Raw genomic sequence first — 15,746 nt, 5'->3', positions numbered from 1 at the left:
CCAGGGCCATAAGTCTGGGATCTTTTACTTGCTTCCCTGGGCTGCGGCCTCCTTCTCCCTGCCCTGGCTTCTTCCTTTGGTCCTTTTCTCAGAATGCAGCCTGTCAGCCAAGTCAACCTGTATCTTCTGAGACTTTTGGGGGCCTGAGTGCAGGCATAGGAGCTGAATGACAGGAGACGATGCTAACATTCAAGGAGCACCTGCTAACATTCAGTGAGCACCTGCTGTTGGGTAATGTCACATAGAGCCTTAAAGGTAGAGAATATCATCCTCAGCTTAACAGCTCAGGAAGCTTTTGCTCAGAGAAGTGACCTGCAAATAAGACCCTCCAGGTTGGACGGGGTAAAGGCCAGACTGGAATCCAGGGCTCTGTGAATCTGGAGCTGTGTCTTTCTGGGTTCTCTTCTCCCCAGTGCTCAAGGTTCCTACCTGACCGTTCACTCAAGATATGGCAGTCTGTTCTGTATAGGGCAGAAATGATTATGCTTTCATCCTCCATTCTAGAGATAATTAAATTTTGATAGGCAGACCCCAAAGCCGATGCTTTTAACCCAACTGTGTTGGCTTAAGGATCAGGAGACCTGGGCTTATTCACCATGTGATATTTGATACTCTTTCCCTCTCTGGGCCTCAGTTTCCCCATCAAAGGGAAGTTGAGCTGGAAGAACATTTTGGTGGGTGTGTATTCAGAGTGGTTTACCAAGCCCTTCTGGCTCCCACCTACCCACCCCTCCTTTCCCAGAATCTGTAGATGCTGATCAGGAATGTTGAGTGGAAAAGAAAGGGGGCCCCCTGCTGGTGGCATCTGGGATTGTCATACACAGGCTGAGGTCTGCCTGACCCTGTTGGCCACCCCTCCCCAAAACTGACCCAGTGTTTGTCAGGGGTCCACCAGGCTGGAATTTTCACAAGGGCTCTTGGCCGTGGACCATCCAGAAGCAGGCCAGCAGTCTTCTGAGCTCAGACTAATGGGAAATCTGACCTCATGGAATGAGACCATGCCTTGGGCTGGCTGAGGATCCTGTAAGCGGGAGGGGGTGGCTGGTGGAGGATTCCTTAAGAGCTGCTGACGCACACACGCACGCATACACACCCTCCTTCCAGCAGTCACGGAGCAGTCATGGGGTGCGTATAAGAATGTCAAACCGCCTTTAATGGAAACCTCCCCGCGTGGGACCGTAAGACAGCTGCAGAAACAGTATCTTGTAGCACAAGTAACTGGTGTGAATATTTGGATCGTCCACTGGTTTTATGGATCGATGAAGGTTCTGTGTTCACAGCGATGTGCTTTCACAGTAGGGGTGATGGAGGAGCGTGAGTGGTTCAAGGTCAGACGCCAAGGATGCAAATCCAGGGTCTGCGCGGGTCTTGGTGTGTCAGTTAACCCTTTGAGCCTCAGTTCCGTCCTCCATAAGGCAGGTGCAGCCCTACCCCCAGCACAAAGCCCCGAGGAGAAGATGAGGCCAACCGGGCTGTGCAGATTTGTTGGGGGCTGGCAGTTTGAGAGCCAGCAAAGCTGTGGGACAGGAGGGTGCTGGGGCCAGGTGGGTACTGCCACTCACTGCCTGGCCATGTTCCTTAATCTCCCTGGATGCCCACTTCCTCATCTATAATGTGGACTGACTTCAAAAGGTAGTTGTGAGAATTAAGTGACAAAAACCCATCGGGGGCTGAGAGCCGTGCCTGGCCCATGGGAATTGTTTTAATATCTAAGGAATTGAGGTGCGGGGAGGTTACGTGATTCGCTCGAGGTCTCAGGGCCAGGGAATTCCCTCATCCGGTGGTTAGGACTCTGAGCCAGGGACAGAACCCAGATCCTCTGACCCCAGACCAGTGCCCGTCCGCCCTGCTGTGTGGTGTTGGCCAAGGCCATGGACATGTCTGTGGGGGACAGTGGTCAAGGAGAAATCGTCTAGGACCTCAGAAGTTAAAGGAAGCTCACAGAGTCCAGCACGCCCATCCTGGGGGAAAACCGAGGCTGGGAGAGGGGAAAGCTGACAGCCTGGCCCCTCCCTGCCTGGCAAGGTTCTCACTGCAGGCGCTGCCCTGGTGCAGAAGGAGAGACCCCCCTCGTGCTCAGCGTTCCCTGTAAAATCCGTTACTCTCCAGGCCCATGACCCCCAGAAGCTCAAAAGCCAAGAATTACCCTGCGCTGTTCTCTTTGCCTGTCAGCTGTGGCCTCCCGTCACCTGGGCACTGGAGGAGGGGGTCTGCTTTGCCCAAGGCTGGAGTCAAGGGACCTTTCTTCTCTCTCTGGTCCCACCTGCCAAGAGTCGCATTTGCAGAAGTTAAACTGGGGCTGACACTGCTCCACCCTGCCTCGCATCTGGGTTAGGGGCTATGGCATCCCAAGCCAGGGAAAGAGGAGGGCGTCTGCTGTGGAAAGGCAGACCTCAGAAGCTTGGGAAGAGTGATGGCCCCAGAGAAGCACCATCGTCTTGGGGTCATGGTTGGGGCCCTGGTTCCACCCTCCAGCTCATGCAAACATCCAGCCTCCTTGAGTTAGAAAAATCAGTCCCTCCTTGCACACGCTCCCTCTCACCCCCAGAGTCCCCACATTCCCAGGAGCCAGGCTGGTCTCCTGCAGGGTCTACTGGGCATGACATCACCTGTCACCATGGCAGTGGTTCTGGTGGCCTAGCTGCTGGCATGGGACACACCTGGGTGAAGCTGGGTGGCCGGGAAGGAGAACAGAGCGCTGGGGAGCTTGGGGCCGAGGTAGGAGGAGGCTGGTCACAGAGAGAGACCGTCACGCTCGTGGACCATCACCTCATCTTGCATTAAGGATGTTTGGAGATCATCAAACAGGGTTTTGAAGGAGAAATAAAAGCATGCTTATGACAAAGGAAGGACGCATTCCACTGTGTAATTTTCATAGCTGTGTGTCTGTAGTTTAAATTATTTCTTGGGGAGTCTGTCAGGCTAAGTGCCTTGTTTCCCTAAAGAGTTACAATACCTGTTCCCCCCTTCAGGGGACCCCCCATCTGTTGGGGATACTTGGGGATGTTCAGGCTCGATGGGCACACACGCCCACTTTCCCACCTCAGGCCTGTGGGGCGTCCCCAGGTGCTCGCAGGTCCTCTACGTGAGTTTCCTGGGTGGGTTGTGGACATTTGTGCTTCTGAAAAGCTGGGCAGACGGCACAGAAGCTTTTTGGTTCACGCCATGGTTCCAGAGGCACCTTGTCTTCGTTGTTAAATGACCTTCACCTGGCATCATGTCGCGAGATTCAGCTTTCGTGTTTTCTCGGTCCGCAGCCTGGCAGGGTCCAGCCCAGAGTCAGGCCTGGAATTCCGGCCACGGTGACCTAAGCTGCTGCCCAGCCAAGCTGGCCATGAAGGGGACAAGTCCAGCTGCAGCAGCCAGGAAGCGCAAAGCTGGAATTTAAAGGGCCCCCCAAGACCTGCGGTCCCCACTGCAGGGGTCTCCCCAGGGCTCCTTGCACGTGACGACACTGCCCCAGCTCACCTTCCTCTACCCTGTTCTACAGGGCGGTGCTGGGTGGAGGTAGGGGGTGAAGATGCAGCTTATGTCGGGCACTGAGCCAGAGCCCAGGGTCCTCGGTCCTTATGCCATACTTTTTCATATCAGAGGCTGAGTTTGCAGGTTCACTGTCCGGGGCAAGATGGGGTGGCACCGCCATTGCCTGCCCCCTATCACTGCCCTCAGCTAGCCGTGGGGCTGGGACCCTCTGGGGTTTGGGGGCTTCTCTGTAGTGGCAGCATAATGTAGGGTCAAGTGTTTGGGCCTTGGAGTCAGATGTGGCTCTGTGACTCTGGGCAAATTACTTAACCACTCTGTGCCTTCTCAGGCTGGAAGCTTCCAGAGCCAAGGAGTTGCTTTACCCCCTCCCCACCGCCTCCACAGTTCCTTCCTCAGTGTTCTCTCCACAGAGGGGGGAGGGGATGGAGTTCTGGGGACCCTGGGGAAGGCAGTGGGACCCGCCCTGCACAAGCCCAGGCTTGCCCGTCTCCACTCCCTTCTGTACAGAGCCAGTGCCGTGAGGAGAGTCCGGAGGGAGCAAAAGCCACACTGCTGCCAGGAGGCTGTGTGGAACACGGGGCACCATGTCTGTGTGTCTGTGTCTGTATGTCTGTGTGACAGCTTTATTGAGATACAATTCACACAGCATACAACTCACCCATTTACAGTACGTGATTCAATAGTTTTTATTATATTCAGAGATGTACATCAATATTAGCATATTTTCATCATGCCCTTTGGCCACACCTCCATATCTCCGGCCCCCGGCCCAAGGCAACCACTAGTCTAATTTCTGTCTCCATAGGTTTCCCTATTCTAGACACTTCATTTGAATGGAATTATACGGCACGTGGCCGTTTGTGACTGCCTTCTTTCACATAGCATAATATTTTCAAGATTCATCCCATTGTAGCATGAATCATTACTTCTTTTTATTGTCAAATAATCTACCGTTATATGAATGTACTACATTTTTAAACATTCATTCATCAGTTGATGGACATGTGGTTGTTTCAGCATTACAGCTGTTATAAACATATGTACACACGTTCCTGTGTGGACATACGTTTTCAGTTCTCTTAGATATACACCTAGGAGTGGAACTGCTGTATCATAGGGGAAGTTTATGATTCATCACTTGAGGAACTGTCAGCTGTTTTCCACAGAGGCTGTACCATTTTCCATTCCCACCAACAGTGTATGAAGATTCCAGTTTCTCCTTATCCTCGCTAACACTTGTTACTGTCTTCTTTTTATATTTTAGCCATTCTAGTGAGTATGAAGTAGTATTTCATCGTGGTGTTGATTTGTATTTCCCTGATGACTAATTATGTAAACCACCTTTTCAAGTGCTTATTGGCTATTTCTTGGAGAAATGTCTGTTCAGATCTTCTGCCCATTTTTTTAATTGGGTTATTTGTCTTTTTATTATTGAATTGTAAGAATTCTTTATATATTCCAGATATAAGCCCCTTATCGGATATATGGTTCACAAATCTGTTCTCCCATTCCTTGCACTGTTTACTTTCTTGATGGTGTCCTTTGAAGCACAAAAGTCTTTAATTTTGATGAAGTCCAGTGTATCTGTTTTTTCTCCTGTTACTCATACTTTTGGTGTCATAACTTGCTGTGTGTTTTTAATCCAACACTTTTCCCTGTGAAGGAGATGGAGCAGACAGTGGACTGTTGGGCTGGGCTGAGTTCTGTTGGGCTCAGACTGGGCCCTGGGATTTCATTTCAGCAGGAAGTAAAGGATCCCATCAGCTTCCTGCGCCGTGATTAGCGATGGGGGAGCAGGGGGGTCACAAGCTCACCAGGCCTCCAGCTCTTTCCTTCTGTGGACCTAGGCAGTTCAGGGCAGGGACAGACATTCAGTCAAGAACTTGCTCCCCTGGCTGGGTCAGTAAAGCTGAGAAATGAGAATTGGGACTCTAGGGATAGGAGGGCCTAGGTTTGAATCTGGGGAATGCCACTGAGTAACATAGGAGCCTGGGAGAGAAACTTCCTCTTTCTGAACCCTGTTTCCTCGTCTGTTCATAAAAGGGAAGGAGACGGGGTCCCTTCTCAGCGTTTGGGGTGACAGGCAGCTAGGATCTCGGGAACTAACTAACTCGGTTCTCTGTCCCCCAGCCATGAAAGCCGACCGAAAGCGCCTAAAGGGTGAAAAGACGGACCTGGTGAGCCAGATGCAGCAGCTGTATGCCACGCTGGAGAGCCGTGAGGAGCAGCTGCGCGACTTCATCCGCAACTACGAGCAGCACCGCAAGGTCAGCACGCAGCCCCCGCCCCTCCCCCTCCCCCACCCACCAGCCCCCTCATTACTGCCCCTCCCCCACCCGGCACAGGGTCTGGCCTTGAATCTCAAAACACAGATGCACTGCTCGTGTCCCCTTATGCTCACTTGGGGAGGCCCCTTGTCAGGCCCAGGTCTGGGCGCTGAGATGAACAGGCACAGCCCCTAGTTACGGCTCCATGTCTCCTGGGCAAACCAGCCTGGACAGGAAAGCGCAGTCAGTGACAGTGTGCGTTCTGGATTCCGGCTAGCCTGGGTTCAGATCCCGGTTCCCACGTGTGTGCCTTTGGGCATCTCCCTTAACCTCTCAGAGCCTCAGTTTCCTCATCTGCAAAACAGTGATCATGGTGCAGACCTTGCAGAGCTGTGATGAGGACCGTATGAGATGATGGATACAGGGCATTCAGCATAGCGCCTAGTGCATGCTAAGTGCTCAGTGACTGTCAGCTCTGTGTCTTACTAATAGTACCATAATGAGAGTGTGAAGAAAGGGCTGGGGAGAACAATGAGACAGCAGGAAATTATGCCTCCTGGGAGAGAGTCCTGGAAGGCTTCACAGAGGTGGTGACATACAGGTTGGGCTCTGTGGGGTGAGTAGGAGTTTCTGGTCAGATGACCAAGGACTTTGGTTCAGTAAATATCTGTCTGGTATATGTGCTGTGGTCATGCTGAAGAGGGTCCCAAAACTTAAAGAAAAAAGAGTCAGTCCCCACAACGAAGCAGGCCTTAGTAAGCTGCTGTGTCTGCAGGGAGAGAGTTGTAACCTCTGGTGAGCGGGGCGGAAAGACTGTTGAAAACTGCCCTTCAAGTACATCATACCACATGACAACAGCTATGACCAAGGTTTGCATGTACTCCGTGGGGAAAACGGAGGTGGGAAGCTCGTTAAGTTTCCTCGGCCGTGGGAGGTTTGAGTGGTTCTCCCAGTGGCTGGTGGCCTGGTTGCATGAGTGCATTCACGCGTGTTCCCTCTGAGCTAGACTGTCAGAGGTGGCACTTGAATTTAAAAGCTTCAGCCCCACGGCCCACTTTGGTGTTTACCAGTGACCTGCCCTCTCACCTCCCAAGTATACAGATCCCTTCCTCTCCAGGATGTAAACAGCCCCGGGGGAGCTCCCTGGGCCAGGCACCCACAGCCTCTGCCTGGTCTGGAGCTCTTGGTGCCCTGGGTGCCAGCCCTGAGCAGCAGGGCCCCAGCTTCCCCTGCCTGTCCTTCCACAGTAGGTGAGCTGGGTCCCTAGAAGTTGGCCTCCCCGGGCCTGTCACTTGCAGACAGAGTGTGGCATTAAGTCAACAACCTGTGGAAGCAGAGAGGAGGAAAGGGAACCCCCGGCTCCCTGCTTTCTTGGTCCTCTTCTGGGTCGCAGACTTCCTGCCATGTCCTCACTTGGCAGAAGGGACAAGGGAGCTCTCTGGGGTCTCTTATAAGGGCATCAATCCCATTCACAAAGGCTCCACCCTTATGACCTAAGCACCTCCCAGAGGCCCCACCTCCTAATGTCATCACGTTAGGTGTTAGGATTTCAACATATGAATTTTGGCAGGACACAAACATTCAGACTATAGCACCACCTGCCTCTCTCTTGGTCCACCTCCAACCTTTCTCCTTCTCCAGCTGGAGGGCCCGTAGCAGGTCCCAGGAGCCTGGTCCTTCTTCAGCAGGTGAGGCAGGGAGAACCTTTACTTGAGTAACCCCATGCCCATCAATAGGGAGACCTGTTTGTTTGAGGGGAGGGGACACAGGGCAGGGGCCAGACAACCAGCCCACAGCCATACCTGCTTTTGGTGATTTGCTGGCCCCAGGCGCGAGGGGCACCGGGCTGACCTTGTCCTTGACACTGCTCGTCCTCAGATCATCAGCTTCCTTGGTGTTTTAGGGCTCTTCAGAGAAGTAATATATATATATTAAGATTTATTAGAAGGAATTGGCCTACATGATTGTGGAGGCTGACAAGTCCTGTGATCTGCCTTCTACAAGCTAGAGAGCCAGTGGTGTCATCGAGTTTGAGTCAAAGGCCAGAGAGCCGGAGAGCCGACTTGTAAGTTCCATCCAAGGGCAGAAGACCCATGTCCCAGCTTAACTCTCAGATAGAAAGCAACTTCTCCCTTCCTCCACTTTCCATTCGGGCTCTCAACGGATCGGATGATGCCCACTCCCCCAGCCCCCGCCACTGCGGAAGGCGAGCTACTGAGTCTACCAGTTCAAACGTTAATCTCATCCAAAAACCCGCACAGACACACCCAGAAATGATGTTTGGCCAAAAAGCTGGACACCCCATGGTCTGGTGAAGTTGACGCATAAAAGTAACCATCGTGGGCTTCCCTGGTGGGACAGTGGTTGAGAGTTCGCCTGCCGATGCAGGGGACATGGGTTCGTGCCCCAGTCCAGGAAGATCCCACATGCCGCGGAGCGGCTGGGCCCGTGAGCCATGGCCGCTGGGTCTGCACGTCCGGAGCCTGTGCTCCGCAACGGGAGAGGCCACAATGGAGAGGGGCCCGTGTACCACTAAAAAAAAAAAAAAAAGTAACCATCACACTTGGCCTGGGAGGCAGGGTGGTACAGTGGTTAAGACCAGACAGGGGGTTAGACTCTCACCTCTGCCACTTGCTAGCCATGTGGCCTCATTCCTAAAACCGGGATAATGATCGCAACTACTCAGAGCCCAGCCTTGTCAGCACTAAAGTTTCTGGTACACAGAAAGCATGCCAGGGGAAAAATGCTTGTCATTGTTGTTATTATTATTATTATTATTATTGCCTCTGGGGGATTCAGAGTCAGGCATTTGATCATGGAAATTCCACAGTGGGTTTCAGGGCCCTTCTGTGGGTCTCTCATCTATCTACCACTGCCTGGTGTTGGTCCCCCTGGCAAACCCGGAGAAGTACACAGCCACCTGCTCTCAGGAAGCCTCTGGCCAGGCAGGAGCGGGTCCTGGCTGACCGCACACAGACCCCAGTCATGGGCCCTGCCTCTGGGAGGGTGGTAGAGTCTCAGTGAAGCAGCAAGAACCATGCGGAAAATTAACCCAGACAGGACCCTCTCCGGGGGTCCGAGGGTCCCAGACGGTCCAGGAACCGGGGGTGGGGGAAGCGTTCCCTGAGAATGTGCACCTTGAAGGAGGACAGATTCAGATCAGAACAGCAAACAGGCGGGAATTCCCTGGTGGTTCAGTGGCTAGGACTTGGCGCTTTCACACTTTCACTGCTGTAGCCTGGGTTCAATCCCTAGCCAGGGAACTAAGATCCTGCAAGCTGCAAGGCATAAATGAAAGAATGAATGAATGAATGAATGAATGAATGAATGGAATGTGATGCTGACAAAAAGCTAAGCGGATCAGAAAAGATGGCTCCGTTTAGATAAGCACCCTAACAATGACAATGACGATGGCCACCTTTAGAGACCGCCTGTCACCACCTGACACAGGATAATATTAATAATGGCAAACATTAATTGTGCACTTACTGTATGCTGGCTTGGTCCTAATCTCTTTACATTTGCTATTTTTAATAGCAACCCTATGAGGTATGATTGTCCCCATCATCCCCCTTTTACGGAGGCGAAAACTGACTTAGGTCAAGTCGCCAGAGGGACCTCAGCTCCCAGGTTGGCATCCAGGGTCCCAAACAGTTGGGCCGAGTCCTTCCTTCATAAATTCCGGCCACCTTGATCCCCGTCAGGTTTCAACGCCCCAGGCAGGTCTCCTTCAGTTCCTTTCCTGCCACCACTGCCAGCAAGGATTAAGACCTCCACCACACTATCTGCGGGGCTGCAGAAGTTATTTTACCTCTCTGGCCTCAGTTTGCTCATCTGTAAAACAGAGATAATCATAGACCCTGCCTCACAGGCGCTTGTTTAAATATAATAATGCATCTGAAACCTCAGCACCATACTTGACATGTGTACAGAACGTTCCGTGACAGTTGCTACTGAGACCTGCACTCCTGCTGCCAGAGATGTGATCATGGAGGGGGTGTCAGAGTTTTCACCAAGGCTGAAAGCACCTACAGCCTTTCCCCCCAGCCTGGAACCCTCAGTCTGCTCACAACTAGTGGAGCTACTGACTGCAAAGAGACACAGAGACAAAAATGATCCTGGGGGTCCTAGCGGACCTTCTTCCTAATTCAGGGGTATGTGGTAGGCAGCCACTTGTACACCAGCCAACTCTCAGTGGTTCTGATCCACACACTTCATTTCATGGGACATTCCAGGATCTAGGCTTGCTGCTAGGTGCTGAGGGTAGATGCTGGGACGTGGTCCCCAGCTCCAGGGGAAAGAGCTGGCTGGTCCACATGTGACCCAGGAGGCCATACCTGTCAGCTGTTGCACTGACCCCACCTGAAGACAGCTTCAAAGAGAAAGGAGAAGAGAAATAACTAGCGGTGGAGTGCCCCTCTGCGGAAAGCCTTGCTTCCAGAACCCGAGAGTACAGCTTTGCCCGGGCTTTTGCTATAGTGCCATCTTTTGCTTTGCATCTCGCATTACCAGTCTCTTCTGACCATCACCCTGGGATGTGATAGTGTCGTTCTCTCATAGATGAGGTGGTTGAGGTTTGGGGAAGCTGCATTACTTGTTCAGTGTCACACAGCTTGTAGCGGATGGAGCTGAGACTTCACACCCAGGCACCCTGACCCCTAGGAGACACGTCCTGGAAGGAATCATCTCCCTGACACACACACCACCTCCTCTAGACTACACTGAGAAGCCTGGGGCTGGTGACACAGACACCTGTGTCCTCCACTCACCGCAGCTGGGAGAGCTGTCCTGGGACGGCCTTTGGAGTCAGTCACAGCAGCTACCAACACTCTTTCTCTTACTCAGCAGTGTTCCTTGGCTGCTGTCTGCCGGGCTGCTGTTCTGCCACCCGGGTGTCTGCCGATGACCTAGAGTGTGCAACTCCTCGGGCACAGGGATTTTTCTGGTGTGTGCCTGCTGGTGGCATCCACGAATACTGGTTGAATGACCAGTATCTGGTACCAGTATGAGAAACAGATTGGGAACAGCTGAGGCTGCTTTCTTAGCTAGATAGTCAGGGAAGGCCTCTGGGAGACATTTGAGCAGCGTCCTGAGTGCATGAGTGAGCACCTGCTGTGTCCCTGGCACCGTTCTGAGCTCTAAACTTGGATTATCTCATCCAGTCCTCACAATAACGCCCTCAAGGATGGGTGCCGTGATCCCGTGTTACAGACGAGGAAACTGAGGCACGACAGTTATTGCAGCTTGTTCTTGCAAAGCCAGGATTCGACCCAGACTCACTCTCTTTCCCAGGAACCTAAGCCATAGCTCCAGCTCTGTGACAGCCATGCAGAAAGGGCCAGACCTTGGCCTCCTAGTCTCTGGCCATCTGGAATTCAGGCCTTCGGTGACAGGGCTGTTAGACAAGGCAGGATGGTTGCCTCTCAACGCGGTCCCAGGCTGCACAGAGACCTGGAGTTGGGCTCTCGATTTGGTGGATGGGAAGACTGTGGCTGGGTGGGTGGGCAGGGCCCCCTGCAGGGACCTTTCCTCTGGGGGAAAGATGCCTGGTGTCCTGAAATTGGCTCTTGCCAACAGAGGTCAGGCCCCCGATCCAGCCGGCTGTTCCTTGCCTGCTGGCTCTGCTGGACCAGCACAGCTGGAGACCATGGCCCTCGCCTCAGCATCACGGAGAAAACAGCTTATGCAGGAGGACCAGCTGGGAGCTGGGGCCGGGGTGACGGGCAGAGGACTGTGCTGCATTCAGACACCACAGCTAGCTGGGGGTCCAGCCTGTCCCATCATCGGCTGTGACCCTGTGGGATGGTGGCAGGGCCCTGTGGCAGCCAAGGCAGGTGGGCTGCAGGTGCCTCCTCTGTCCCTGTTTTCCTGTGACACACACGTTACCAAACAGCAGAACAGAGGCCCAAACCCACTAATGACCCTAACTTTTATCCGGCTCCATTTAACTATTTCCCTCAAATGAAGTCATTGAGTCTTTATAACAATTCTTTGAAATGAGGAGTATTGATTCCCCCTCCATTTTAAATATGGAGAAATGAAGACTTGATAAGTTCAAAGAACTTACCTAGGACATTTGTTTGCTCATGTATCCATTGAAAAAAAAGGGCTGAGCATCTACTAACAGTTTGTCTCTGTTCCAGTCTCCAACCCAGGGCTTTCTTCCTCCAGGGCCCGAGCGCCCGGCCACCTGCGGTGCTGTGGGGCCTCCCTGCGCTTCCTCTGGTCTGGGGGGTCAAGGCCCTCTGGGCCCAGGGTAGGCCGCACCCCGCGCCCCGCACTCCTTGTAACGCTGGCCTCTCCCCACAGGAGAGCGAGGACGCTGTCAAAGCCCTGGCCAAGGAAAAGGACCTGCTGGAGCGCGAGAAGTGGGAGCTGCGGCGGCAAGCCAAGGATGCCACGGACCACGCCACGGCACTGCGCTCCCAGCTGGACCTCAAGGATAACCGCATGAAGGAGCTGGAGGCGGAGCTGGCCATGGTGAGACCCCACCCCCTCACCCACCCAGGCCTGGTGGGGCATCTGCCGGAAGTGATGTCATGGCTGGGAGACAGGGAGTGCACGTGGGCTCACCTGGGAGTCCAGAGTGGAGTCCGCAGGGGCGGGGCCGGGGCGGGGCCGGGGCCGGGGCGGGGTCTGGGATGACCCCTCTGGTTGGTCATGGCAACCACACCACCCTTCATCCACCTGACTGGGGCCGAGCGTGTGGGGATGCTGGGAAACCATCCACTAGCCTTTGGGAGGAAAAATACCAAAAAATTAATATTGGTTATCTCTGGGTAGTAAGATCACAAGTGGCTTTTATTTCCTTTTTTTTCCCCTGTTTTCATCAGTCTTATTATATTACTTGGGTCCTCAAGGAAAAAAATGTTTTTTTCTAATCCAAAAAATCCCTCAAAATACATGCACTGTGTTTTCCTCAGAGATGGGCAGCCTGCATGTGGGGACAGAGAGTCTAGGTGGTGTTTCCAGGCCTGGCCTGTCAGCAGAACTGAGGTCCAGAGCCCTGGGGTTCTGTGCTACCTGCTCCTGTGTAACCTTGGTCTGCTCACTGAACTTCTCTGAGCTTCAGTGACCTTTATCTGGTCCTGGGGTGGGGGTGAGGGTCTTTATCCCACTCTGCCTTCCCCAAGAGATGTTTGATCAACTTTAGAGAGCTCGTGGCTTAAAGGGCCTTTGAAACCACCATGGCTCAATGTGGTGGTGGCTGGGAGGAGAGTGTGTAGGGAACTCCCAAGGTGGGGGGAGTCGCATGTTTCTTAGTGAGAACTCAGCGTTCTCTGCAGCACTGATGCTGGCTCATGGTGTGGTTACCACCATGGGTTCTGGGTTTGAATCCAGCCCCCATCGCTGTCTAGCTGTGTGACCTTGGGCAGGACCCTTCCCCTGTCTGGGCCTCAGTTCCATCAAGTGTCAGTAAGGGTAAATGCATATATCCCATAGGGCTCTTGTGAGGATTTCAATGAAATGATGCAAGAGAAGCACTTAGCCCGGCCTGTACATGGTGAGTGATGATATGACAAGAGGGAGGTTTTCTATGGTCAGTTGCTTCAGGAGCAGGGGTCACCCAGGGCAAGTCAGGATCTGTGGGCCCCTCCTGGGAACAACAATCCCACCCTCTGCCTCCTGGGTCTCCTTGTCCAATGCTGACCCCTAGTGGTGAGAGCTGCCCAGGCTGGAGGAAGCTCCAGCTGCTGGGTCTCCTCTCTGGGGTCTTCCCACCAGTGGGGTCGGTGGTGCTGGCGGCCCTGCTGCCACGTGCAGCCCAGACAGAAACCTTTCAAGTTGACAGTCTCGGAAGGGAGTGCAGGGTGAGGTGAGACCTTCATTCTCCCAAGTCTTCCCAGCGTCCTGTGATGGACAGATGGCTCTTCCTTGCCATGGACCACTAACCTCAAGCATCCTGGGGAATTCTGGGGTCTTTCAGGATTGGGAGCCAGCTCACCTCTGCTTCCACTCTCACCATGCCCAGATAACTTGACCTGCTTTAGTTCTGGCCAGCGAAACTCAGGTTCTTGCCCCCTCCCTCTGGCAGGCATCAGGCCTCTCTGCTAAGTGTGACTAGTTAGGTGAATGTTTGCGGCTCAGGGTGGTGGGTTTGCTGTAATGTCAGCACAGGCACAGCCTGTGAGAGCCCCGGTGTTGGTGTGTGTCCACTTACCTGGAGGTCCCCTCTGTTGCCCGCCATCTGCAGAATTTCACAGCCTGGAGGCTTCCAGGGCTGCCGGCTCCGGGCAGTGTTGTCCAGCTCCCCTCACTGCACTGCTGGCCAGGACGAGACTAGAGGGAAGGTACCTTCCCTGCGTGTGTGCCTGAGGTCCTCGGGTTGCAAGCAACAGAAAGCAGCTCGGGCTATCTGAGCACACAGGGTGCACTGGAGGAAGTCAGGAGCTCACAAGTGCAGTGGGAAGGCGGAGGGCCAGGCTTGGAAATGGGCCGAAGCCAAGGCAGCCGCAGGGAGTGGGGAAGCCAGGATTCCATCTGGAATGGTCCACTCAGTGGCCCCTGCTGGGGGAGATGAACCCAAACCCTTTGCCCTCTGAATTTCGCTTCAGTTTTCAAAAGTCTGATCAAGTACAGGGTATTCAAGTGGTCCATCTGGGGGTCACTTGCTTACTCCTGATCTAGGAGTTCTGGCTGTGGCTCTGGTGATAGGTAATTTCTTAAGTGACCCGCCCACAACACGGAAGCCATGGCGCAGCTCCCTGGTGAGGGGTGAGCAGGCCCTGCCCCAATTCAGGCATTACCCCTCCCCAACCCAGCCTCCGCTGGGTCTCCACACACCCTATGCAGCTGAAAAGGGCCGCTTCACTCGAGTAAAAGTCGAAGGACATTGGCTTCCCAAGAAGCAAACACCCCTCTTGGTGCTTTGCTGATGGGCTGCAACCCGTGGGGAGGGGACACTTCCTGATAACAACTTCTGGCCGAACTAGGCATTACCACACCTGGAGCAGTTTCACTCCTGTAGCCACACTGGCTCTGTGGAGACCACCCTGTGGTTTGTTTGTTTGTTTAAGTAAAAAATTTTCAATATGCGTTTTATTGAGATATAATTCACATATTATAAAATCCGTCCTTTTATGACATAAATTTAGTGATTTTTAGCACATTCACAAAGTTGTGCAACCGTCACCACTATCTAATTCCAGAACAATCTCATCACTCTAGTAAGAAGCCCATATCCATTAGCGGTCACTCCAGTGAGCTATATATTCTTGTTGTGCCCATTTTACAGATTTGCAAACAGGCTCGGTGTGCAGGAGGCTCACCCAGAGCTGCCCAGAGGGTTGAGAGGCAGAGCTGGGAGGTGGGCAGTCCCCGTGCTCCGTGATGGGAGGCCTCTGAAAGGACACCCAGATGCTGGCCTGAAGGAGGTGCGTCCCCTTACCAGCCATCGCTCATCCCTCAGGCCTTCCCCAGTGGCCTCTCCAGTCACTGAGCAGGCGGGAGACAGGGCTGCCAGCCCCGAGATCACAGGCTTCCCCCAAGTGCTAGTCCTGTCCACCCCCTCCCCCAGGAGCCTGGTTCCTGGTGACCTAGTTTTCTATCAACGTTCTCCAAAATGGGAGACAGTTCTTACATTACTATGTACACTGTACACAGGGCCTCTCACCCTCAACACTGTTGACACTTGGGGGCCGGAGAAGTCTGTTGTGGGACGTCCTGTGCGCTGTGCGGTGTGCAGCAGTATCCCCGGCCTCCACCCACGAGATGCCCGTAGTGCCTCCCAACTGTGGGGAATGAAGTCTCCAGACATTTCCCAGTGTTCCCTGGAGGGGGAGAGAATTCACGCCGGTTGCGAACCACTCCTCTGTAAAGTGTGGGATTCCCTCGTCTCAGTGTCTGTCTCTGCCCTGGCCGTGCAGTTCTAACACAGCCCCAGTTGGGGGCCTGCGTTTCCTGGCTGTGTGATCTTTGACAAGTGACTTAACCTTTCTGAGCCTGTGTTCATACGTATAAGACCTTCCTCCTGGGGTGATTGTGAGGTGAGGTGAC

The 15,746-nt window shown here is 53.6% G+C and overlaps 1 protein-coding gene across 4 annotated transcripts in view; it reads left to right on the top strand.

The window, feature by feature from the left end:
- Window positions 1-15,746, top strand: part of KAZN (kazrin, periplakin interacting protein) — a 1,133,108-nt gene that overhangs the window by 1,059,783 nt on the left and 57,579 nt on the right. For all 4 annotated transcript variants that reach the window (XM_049696036.1, XM_049696026.1, XM_004272419.3 and 1 more), the window contains 2 exons: window positions 5,614-5,750; window positions 12,060-12,230. In XM_049696036.1, coding sequence (XP_049551993.1) covers window positions 5,614-5,750; window positions 12,060-12,230 — 308 coding nt within the window. The remainder of the gene's footprint in view (window positions 1-5,613; window positions 5,751-12,059; window positions 12,231-15,746) is intronic.

This window comes from Orcinus orca, chromosome 1 (assembly GCF_937001465.1).
Source record: "Orcinus orca chromosome 1, mOrcOrc1.1, whole genome shotgun sequence".
Taxonomy (NCBI): domain Eukaryota; kingdom Metazoa; phylum Chordata; class Mammalia; order Artiodactyla; family Delphinidae; genus Orcinus; species Orcinus orca.
Note: the sequence above shows the minus strand (reverse complement) of the source record. Positions and strands in the feature narration are given on the sequence as shown.